This window comes from Corvus hawaiiensis, chromosome 22, assembly GCF_020740725.1.
Source record: "Corvus hawaiiensis isolate bCorHaw1 chromosome 22, bCorHaw1.pri.cur, whole genome shotgun sequence".
Classification (NCBI taxonomy): Eukaryota; Metazoa; Chordata; class Aves; order Passeriformes; family Corvidae; genus Corvus; species Corvus hawaiiensis.
Window position 1 is genome coordinate 1,776,443 of NC_063234.1, and position 10,090 is coordinate 1,786,532.

At 51.2% G+C, this 10,090-nt stretch overlaps 1 protein-coding gene across 2 annotated transcripts; it reads right to left on the reverse strand.

Moving 5' to 3' along the window:
• Window positions 1-503: 503 nt before the first annotated feature.
• RNF223 (ring finger protein 223) lies at window positions 504-6,456 on the reverse strand. 2 transcript variants are annotated; one of them, XM_048326532.1, is made up of 3 exons: window positions 5,173-6,456; window positions 3,042-3,147; window positions 504-2,730 (listed from the first exon to the last, which is right to left on the reverse strand). In XM_048326532.1, the coding sequence occupies exons 2-3, from the start codon at window positions 3,091-3,093 to the stop codon at window positions 1,883-1,885; spliced, it is 900 nt and encodes a 299-aa protein (XP_048182489.1). In that variant the 5' UTR covers window positions 3,094-3,147; window positions 5,173-6,456; the 3' UTR covers window positions 504-1,882. The 2 variants fall into 2 exon arrangements, with proteins under 2 accessions (XP_048182489.1, XP_048182490.1); XM_048326533.1 differs by lacking the exon at window positions 3,042-3,147 and having other exon boundaries at window positions 5,173-6,450.
• Window positions 6,457-10,090: the final 3,634 nt, after the last annotated feature.

Below are 10,090 nucleotides of genomic sequence, written 5' to 3' on the forward strand. Positions count from 1 at the left end.
CCAGCTGAAGCCTCGGTGAGTTCCTTTTCCCACTGAATTTGGTGCTGGGAATGCTCCCTTTCCTTGGGAAGCACAGGGAATGGGTGGGATGATACCCTTCAGGATTCCTGGCAAGCCCAGGGATTTTGGCAGGAGATTTTCCAGTGCCTGGAGCCATTTCTGTCGCTGACACCTGCCCAGTTTTCCACAAAAATTCCACAAAGCACCAACTCGAGCTACTCCTGCCATTCCTTCAGCCCTTTTTTATCCCAGATTAGATTTTTTTTTTTTTGCTGGAAAAGGAGACTGGAAGCATCAATCAGCTGGGAAAGGTGAAGAGGTTTTGCAGCTTCTCGTTTTCCAGGTTAAATTAGGGAAGCACAGAGGGAATTCTCAGTTGGGACAACGGGAGAAAGTGTGAATTTTCAGGATAAAGCTGCAGGCTCACAGTGACCTGGGAATGCAGCTGGAATTGCAAGGGAAAAGGGATAACAGGGAGTCATTCCACACAGGGACACCTTGAATTGTAGAAAACATAATTTAATCCATCCCAGTGTGGTCCTTGCACACAATACTGCATAAAAACATGGAATTGGGAGCCAGCATCACCAGGAATTCTCTGGGAATCACTGGCACATCCCTGGTTCAATAAAAAGGAATGTCAGCCACTGGCCTGGTCCCAATACTGACACTTTGGAAGATGAGGAAGGAAAAGCTGTCCAAAAAAAAAACAAACATGGAATTTTTTGGCAGCAGTGAGAAGTTTGGGGGAGGTTTGGTGATGTGGTGACTCCAGGCTCTGCTGGGTTTGTGCCTCTCAGAGCTCAGCCCTGGGTATAAAATCACCTTCCAGCTGGGAATGAGGGATTTTTAAGCATCTTCTTGGGAAAAACGAGTGGAATGGGTGCTGGGTTCTGTGGGAATGCTCGTGGGGATGGGTCCGGGGCTGTCAGCAGGAGGCAGCAGCTCCACCTCCAGCAGCACGGGAACCTTCCCAGCCTGTGGAATGCGGGTGTTTCCCTTCTATTTATCCAGCTCGGACGTGTCCTCGCCCTCCCCATCCCAGCTCCTCACGGGAATAATCATGGAGCTGCTCCAGTTGGCAGAAAATATTCCTTTATTCCCTCGGGAGCTCGAGGAACGGCGCTTCCCACTGCCACGGGGGATCCAGCTCTGTGCCACTCCTGGAAAAAAAAAACCTCTCCGTGCATTTCCCAGCCCCGGTTTCCATGGAGAGGTGGCAGCGGGATGCGGAGGGAACCTTCCAGAGGCACAGGAGTGTGGGGAGAGCGGGATGTGGGGTCTGCCAGCAATCCAAGGAATGCAGCAGCTCTTGTTCGTCATCCCCGCGGTGGGGATGGAGCCGGGCAGATCCAGGAGCTCCTGGTGCTGCTGGAAAGGGATTCTGTCACAGGTCCTGTCAGGGCAGCAGGTCCTGTTCCTCATCCTGGAGCAGATCCAGAGGCTCCTGGCCCTACTGGAAGGGGGGCTGTGTGACAGAAGCTGTCAGAGCAGCAGGTTCTGTTCCTGTTCCTCATTCCTGAGCAGATCCTGGTGCTACTGGAAGAGGGTTATATCCCAGATCCTTTCAGGAGAGCAGGTCCTGTCCCTATTCCTCATCCCTGAGCAGATCCAGGGGCTCTGGCACTACTGGAAAAGGGTTTTGTCCCAGAAGCTGTCCAGAGCAGCAGGTTCTGTCCTGTGTCCCCACTGAGCTGAGCAGATCCAGGGACTCCTGGTGCTGCTGGAAAGGGGATTTGTCACAGTTCCTGTCCCAGCAGCAGGTCCTGTCCCTGTTCCTCACCCCTGAGCACATCCAGGGGCTCTGGCACTACTGGAAGGGGATTTTATCACAGGTCCTGTCCCTGTTCCTCACCCCTGAGCACATCCAGGAGCTCTAGCACTACTGGAAGGGCGGCTGTGTGACCGAAGCCGCCGCCGTGGTGGCTTTGGGGGGCAGGTACTCGGGCCTGCTCATGGCCACAGTCCTGGTGAAGCAGCGCAGGTTGCCCGTCTTGAGCGCGCACTGCACGGGCCACAGGATGATGCAGAAGAGGATGATGATGAGGGCCGAGAGCAGCACGATGCGCTTCCAGTCGTCGCACAGGTCGCAGCGGGACAGCCTCCCCGCCAGCCCCGTGGGAGGAGCCTCCGTGCTCTCGGGTTTGCTCATGGCCACGTCGATGGAGATGCACGACTCGGGGTTCTCGGGGTCGTCGGAGGCGCGCCGGCAGCACAGCTTGGTGCCCTCCATCCACAGCACCTTCTCCTGCTGCAGCTCCGGGGGCAGCGTGGCCAGCAGCTCCTTGCTGGTCTCCAGGGCTGGAGCTCCTTCCTGGGGGATGTTGGTGAGCTGCCTGCAGAAGGGGCAGGGCAGCAGGTCCTCGGGCTGGTTGGGCGGCAGCCCCGTGCTCAGGCGGGCCACGCATTCCAGGCAGAACACGTGGGAGCACTGCAGCAGTTTGGGGGTCTTGAAGGTGTTGTCGTAGGTGTTGAAGCAGATGGAGCATTCCACGGGCGAGGTTGGCTTGGGAGAGGTGGGATTTGGAGAGCTGGGAGAGCCCGTGGGGGATCTGCCCTTCCTTTTGCCATCTGTGGGGGAGGTGACGACGATGGGGCTGATGGGGATGGGGATTTCTCCTGGAGACGCCGGCACGGGGCTGGTGGGAGACTCCGGAGTGCTGGAGTGCCACAGCTGGGAGAAGCAGGACATGATGGAGCCCCCGGAGAGGAACAGAGCCCTGGGAGACTCTGGAAGAGAAGGAAAGCACAGGATTTCTTTTAAACCAGGTGGAAACACCGGCTCTGGGCTCAACCCCTTAAAGGAACAAAGAGCACTTTGTGGCTTCCACTGCATCCTGAGCCTGGAGCAGAGCTGGGAAGGACACAGGGAACCTCTGGGAAGCTTGGAAGGTGAAGTCAAACCTGCAGAGAGCCAAGGAACCCGCAGAGATCCCCCACCAAGCCCTTCCCACCAGAGCACCGCTGGAATGGCAGAGATGGGAGCGACATTCCCACCACATTCCTCCCTCTGGGGCAGAAAAAACACAAGGTGGACCTACCCCGGGTGGTGCTCCCCGGCACCTGAGCAGAGAGGAGAGCAGAAGATTCCATGAGGGAATCTCTAAGTCTGGGAGGCCCTCAGGGATTATGGAGCATGAGGCAGGCCTAAGAGACAGATAACACCGTTCAGTGGGGAGATAACGGGGGGAAAGGCTCTTTGGGGAGCTTTGTGCCGTGATCCCGGCTCCTGGGAGCTGCCCAGGGCCATCCAAGGATGCTGGAATCCCGGGAGAAGCCCAGGAGAGGGGGAACCACCATTTTTGCCTGCTAAAGATGTGGAATCCTCAGCCTGAAGCCGCAGCTCTGCGCTGTCCCCGTGCCACAGCAAGGAGGAAATGGCCTTGGTGGCAGAGCCGGGGGAATTCTCCGCTGGTTCCTGGTGTGTTTTCCCAAGGGAAACGCGGCTCTTCCCTGTGCCCAGCCCTGCAGCGGAGTCAGCGCCGTGTGCTGGGTGTGCAGGAGCTCCCAATCCCAGAAAATCGGGTTACGAACAACTCCTGTCCCTTCTTCCCCCTCAGGATCACCCGGAATGTGGGTTGTTTTAGACAACACCTGCAGCTCCAGCTGCATCCAGACCCAACTTTTCAGCTCCTTTACCCGAAAGCAGGAGGAAATTCCTGGTGACAGCCCCGGTGCTGGATGCCCGGGGAACATTTTTTTGGGATGTGTCACGGAACGAGCCCGGCTTGATCCTCCCTGCCGGGAGATTTGCCCGTGACAAGGCAGCGATGCTCAGGTGGCTGCTGTAATTACAGCCCTGTGCTCAGAGCCTCCACATGCCAGCATTTAAAGCTTAATTTCGGCGGTCAGAAACACCAAATATCCCCCACATTCCACAGGGAAAAAAAATCCCCATTATTGAAGGATGAAGAGTTCAGCCCCCTCCCCTCAGAGGCAGAGCTGTGCCACCCTTCAGAACTTCCTTTTTTGTGCTTCTCTTCGTTTAAATATGGATTTTTGGGGGGGAGGGGGTGCAGCTTCTCCTGGAGTTAAATTTTGTGCATTTTGCAGCGAGTTTTAATGGGTTTTGATGTTTTTTTTCTTTTTTCCTGCCTGTGTGTGCTGTAGCACAGCCTGGCAGATGCTGATGAATTACAAATCCGAGCCCAAGCTGGCACAAAGATGAGGAAAACCTGTGGGGTTTTTTCTTTTTTTCTTCTCTTTTCTTGAGTATATCTTCCCTTTTGCAGAACTCCACCCCCTAAGCCCAGTTTTTTTGCAGTTCCTGAGGGTTTTTTAGGAATTCTGAGCAGCAAACCAGTGGCACAAGGGAAGCTGAGAAAGGGAGAAGCCTTGGCTTGCTCAAGCTCTCGTTTCACAATCTGAATTATGAAATTAAAGCTGCTCTCACGAGGTTTTTACTGGTCTGGGCTACGTCAGCTCCACCACAGCAAAATCCTGAGAGTAAATTCAAAGTTTACTCCAAAATTTGCTTTTAAATAAAGATCCAAACTTTCCCTCACGTTCCCCATATTTGCTAAATACGATCGTGACCTTACAGAAGCTTCTTAGTTTTAATAGATTGAGATTCTACTTATTTTTATGATTTTATTCTATTTATTCTATTTTACATCTTTTTGTTTCATACTTTGATTTTTGGGATTCTCTGGGCCCTGGATCAGTTGGAACACAGGGATTTGGATCAAACGCGAGAGATACAAAGAGGAGGAGACTTTTAATTCCAGCTCTGCCCTGTGGGACACGTCAACCTTCCCCTTCTGTGTCTTTTTAAAAGAATTATTTGAGGTTCAGGGGGTTTTTGTTTGATTTTCTGATCGTTTTTTTGATTCAGAGCCTGCAGCTCTTTGTCTCCTTTTCCCAGCTCTTTACCCGGGCTTTTCCAGAAGCTTCGGGAACAGCGGGAAATAACAAAACCATTCTGGAGAGAGAGACACAAACGAAGTAATTCAATACTTTTTATAAGTTCTAGAAACATTTTTCCACCATAAAACCAGGCAGAGAGAGGTCACATTTATGAATATCAGGACAGCGGCCACCACTTTTCTTGTCCCAATGATCCCCATTCCAACGATCCCTGTTCCAACGATCCCTAAACGGGATTTTAACTCGCAGCAAGGAACCCCCAGCGAGGGAAGAGGAGGTGGAGAGCAGAGGAAAGGCTGTAAATACCTGTTCAGGTGCTGTTAGAGGGACAAAAGCATCTTCTGATCTCTTGATTCCCACCTCCTCCCCAGAGGACACTCAGGCTCGGAGCCTTTGGAGTCGATAATCTTGGAATTCCAGCTCGGCGTTGTTCCCAGGTCTTTCCAAGGCAAGGAAACCTCGAGGAGCTCCCCGTGCTCGAGTGGCTGGTGCTGCTGCAGCTCAGGTGTCTTTTATACCTTCCTGTCCAGAGGTGACTTTTCCTGCTCCACCTGCCCTTCCCCATCCCACTGAATCATTCCCGGCACGCTCCCGCTCGGGCCGGTTCCTGTGACAAACAGCCTGCCTGGAATGCTCCTGATAAGGGACACCTGCCTGCCCCAGCCACGGGGAAAACAGGGCACAAACAGGGGCTAAGCCCTCCTTTCCAGGCTGGGAAATTCTATTTTTGAGGGGTTTTAAAATTTTCCATGGTTTTGTTGGTAGTGGAGAGGTCGTGGTTGTGTTTTCCTGGGAGAGCAAATCCCCTGAAGGAAAAGTTCCCTAAAAATGGCGTTTGTTCTTCTCTTGTTTCTCCAAGAAACCAAGATAGTTAAGGGATAATAATAATTAACAGATTAATAGATTTTAACAGATAAGCTTCTTGTGATTGGCTGAGGAAAAAAAATGGTTGGGATAGGAAAATCAGGATAATTTAAAAGCCTAGAAAGTGCTTATAAATTAATTAAAACACTCTATAAAATCTGCTTGGAGCTGCTCTACAATGGCCCAGATGAATCCTGTTTAGATTGGCCTGGAAAGGGAATTTCATCCTTTGGAGATTAACATAGAAAATATTATTATATTATCCCACCTGGAATATTATCCCATCCTTTTGTGGGTCAAAGGACACCCAGAAAAAAAAGAAGCAGCAAATTTACATTTGTGGGCAGATAAGGAAACAAAAGAGGGGTGGAGGGAGAGGAAAACGTCCCAAATTTGTCCTTATTTGTTGTAAACATTCCAAATTTGTCCTTATTTGTCGCAAACTCTCCTTTTTGTTCAGTTCCTCAAGGAAAGAAACATCTGTGGATTTTTCCAGGCTTTCCATAAAGTCCCTTCTTAAAATTTGGTTGAGGAGCATCATTCCTGCCACGTATGGGAGTGTGGAAATCTTTTGGGACAGGGAATTGTCTAAATCCCACTGATTTTATAGGGGCAGTCAGGCAGGACTGGCTTTGGATTCAACGTTCCCATACTCCTCAAGAAGCTAAAAATAATGAAATACAAATTTTATGCAAAATAAATAAAATATAAATCTACTCCAGCAAGCTGGAGCTTTAAGGAATGAGAGAAGCGGGTTGGAATTACCAGATCTTTAGGATTAAAAAATTTTTAGGATTCAAATGGAGGTTGTGGGATCCACAGGGACAGGGAGCTGCTTTAGAGCATCATTTCCTGCTGGATTCCCAGGGAAAAGAAACACCCAGGGCAGGGGAAAATGGAACTTTCCCAGATCTGCATCCCACTGGGAATAACAATCCCTGGAGCTCAGGGTCCTCCCCATCTATTTATGAGGGAGCAAACACTTCTTCCCAGGGCTGAGGCAGCAGGATGTTGGATGAGGGATGGAAATGGGAATTTTCGGAGTCCTGCTCCCTGAGTCACCTGCAGCAGCACTTTGGTCACCCAGGCTCGGGATTTAATGACATTTCAGTGACATTTCGGTGACATTTCGGTGACATTTTGGGGCCCTTTCATTCCTTTGGGGCACTGAGGATGGAAATATTTAAATAAAAATTGTAATTTTCAAACTTAGGTCCAGCTGAGGCCATTTTCCCCTGGTGGAACAACAATAATTTAATTTTTGAACAAGACCCAGGCACATTTTAACCCCTTCTCCACTGAGTTTCGGTGTTCCCGAGGCTGTTTTCCCACTGGGAATGGTGACTCCAAGCCTGGGGCAAACTGGGCACCCCACACTCCTCCCTTCCTCCCTCCCTCCCTCCCCAGGATCCACGAGATCTCGGGATGACGAGCAGGGCTTGGCTCCCAAAGTGAGTGGGAGGTTTGGGTTTATTTTTACCCTCCCTTGGAGGAATGGGATGAGCCTGGTAGGAGCTGCAGCCAGGATTGGGTGGATCCCGAAGGATTGGGAGCAGCAACTGTGGGAGATTTCCTTGGATTTGGGTTATTTGGGTGCTTCCCAAAGCCGTTCCCTGCTGCAGGTGTGGGAAAATCCTTGTCCTAAATGGATTTTTTGCCAATCCTGCAGGAATGAGCCTGGAACACTGAGGTGAGGTGGAGGAGAAAGCTGGGATAAGCAATGTGACCTTGAGCAAAACAAGGAATTTTCATGACTCCTGTGGCTCGTTTCCTGCATAAATTGATAAAGAAAATGAAGAAAGGGAATGAAAAGTCTTGGTTCTCCATGCTAATCCTTGCTGGATTCATTTAGATGGAAACTGTGAGGATGGGGTTGCTCCCAGGGGCTCCAGCCAGGGATTTCCTGCAGGATCCCATTTGATGGGAATCACTTTGGTTCAAACATTGACATTTTCCATCATTAAACCCTCCCCACCATCAGTGACCATTCCCACCTCAAGCAGGAGTGTGGGTGCAGGAATGAGATTTTCTCAAAGCTGTGGATCCTTTCCAACGGGGGGATTAGGAAAGCTGGGGATGAAAAAGAAGATTTTTAACAGCTGCTTGAGGGCAGGACCATTAAAAACTTCAAGCCAGCGTTTCTGAGCATGGAGAGAAGCAGAGGAATAAAACCAGAGGTTGAAGCTGTTTCCTTGGCTCGGCTTTCCCTCTTTTCGTTCCCTGCGCACTGAGCTCAGCTTATCTCTGGAGATAAGCTCAAGCCACCAGGTAAAGATGGGTGGAAAGAAAAGGCAAAACACACCAAGGAGCAGAAATTCCTCTGATCCCTCTCTCCCTCATCCAAACCCAGCTCATTCCTCTTTTTCCTGAGCCATTAGCATGTCTGGGGGTGCTGCCTGTTCCATCGGGTTTTGGGCGTTGTTTTACAGCTCGGATTTGCTCCTAAGGCTGTGCCTAAAGCCTGGAAGGGATTTTGTGCAGGGAGAAACCCCAGGGAGCAGTTCCTAAGGAAGGGCAGCAGTGTCAGGAACCAAAATGTTCTGGACTCAGACGGAGCAGGACAAAATTCCAACATCTTTAGAGTGATTCCTGCCTATCCAAGGCTGTAGGCTCATGGATTTTTTTCCCCTGATTTTCAAGGAAAAAAATCCAGATGTGCTGGTTTTAATAGGGCTAGAACCAGCCTATCCCAACCGCGGTGCAGCAGGGAGAGAATTCCCTGCAGGGTTAAATGCTGGCAGCAGGAGAATATTGAGATTTTCTTTTCCACCAGCTCCCACATCCGTGCTCCCCAGCTCCCGAAATCCAGGGAGAACACACATAAACCTCTGTGGGGTTTGAGCCAGGTTTGAGCCGGGTCCGGCTCAGCGGCTGAGCTCTCTCCACACCTCCCTCTTATCAGCTTCTAATCAGCTGCAGGAGAAGTGGGAGCCGGCACCGGCTGGGTTTTCCTGATAAACAATTCCCTGGCCTCCAGCGAGCGCTGCTTTTTGCCCCTGCAGCGTTCCCGGGAGTCAGAGGCCCTGAAGCTCCGGGCAGTTCCTGCTGCAGGCTGTAAACAGCTCCAGCAGGGGATGTTTCCCAGCCTTTTTCTCCTCCCGGCTCCACGTGCAGCCATCTCCCGGCCAGGTGCTGGCTGTGCAGTCCTTGTTCCCCGGGCTAGACTGGGCTGTTTAAATTCCAGTCGGAATTCCAAAGCCTGTGTTAGGTCCTGGCAGGAAAGAGCCGTGGTGAGTCACCAGATAAACCAGGAGCTGGCCGTGGGATGGTTTTAATCCCATTACATTTTATTTTACCCTGCTCTAACTGCTCCTGTCAGACGATCTCGAGACACTTCAGAGAGTGCCTGGAGCCTTTCAGTAATTGTTTATCAGGGCTGTTATCTCCTTGTACAGCTCGGGATCTTTCCCAGCCCAGGAACAGCTGGGAAATGCCGCTGGGACTTCCCAGAGCACAGGGATGAGGATTTAAACAGGGATGGAGTGGGAAACATCATCAGGGTTGGGATAAATCATTGAAGAGGGACCTTAAAGATCATCTCCATCCAACACCTTCCACCATCCCAGGCTGCTCCAACCTGGCCTTGGACACTTCCAGGGACGGGGGAAATCCATTCCAAGGCCTCCCCAGCCTCCCAGGGAAGGATTTCTTCCTGATATCCCATCTGAACACCCTCTTTTCACTCCAAAGCCATTCCCTTGTCCTGCCACTCCAATTCCTGATGAAAATCCCTCTCCGCCTTCCTTGTAGGCCCCTGCAAACCCTGGAATTCCACTGAGCGAGCCTGGCAGAAATTCAGAGGAAAACTGCTCCTGTTAAACACCAACTGGTGCCCCTCAGGTGCCCTCTGAGTGGTGCCAGGCCGAGCCAAACTCTGCCTGTGGATTTAATCTCAGCCCCTGGATCCACCTGGCACCCAGGGCTGTCCCAGGTTTCCTGCAGTGCCCAGGAAAGCAGCAGGATGAGATAATCACTGCAATTTTCCTGGCACTGCAGCCCTCATGTGACCATTACTCCTCAGCAGCTCCAGGCCCTGTGATTCAGCAGCTCAAATAGCCGGAATTACATCCATTCCCTGGACATAAGCTCAGCTCCTTTTCTATTTTTTTTTTTTTTTAATTTTTTCCCCATTATTCCTGAAGGAGAAGTGCCCTGGACTAATGGGCAAGCTGTGGTTTGGAAACCACCGGTGATCCCTGATCCCAGGACCAGGGGATTGGTGGCTTTCCAAATGTTTGTGCTGCTTCCAGAGCAGCTTGGAAGGAAAGCTGGGATACCAACGAGTGGCTCCAGGGGAGGGTAAATCCCACCAGGATTGTCTGTGGAAGCAGGGAGTGGATTTAGTTTAGGGAATGTTGAA

Bases quoted from the DNA above. Each gene is read 5' to 3' on its own strand.
- RNF223 (XM_048326532.1), bottom strand. From the start codon at position 3,093: ATGGAATCTTCTGCTCTCCTCTCTGCTCAGGTGCCGGGGAGCACCACC. The intron at 2,731-3,041 runs GTAGGTCCACCT...CTTCTCTTCCAG, and splicing joins GCCGGGGAGCACCACCCGGG to AGTCTCCCAGGGCTCTGTTC.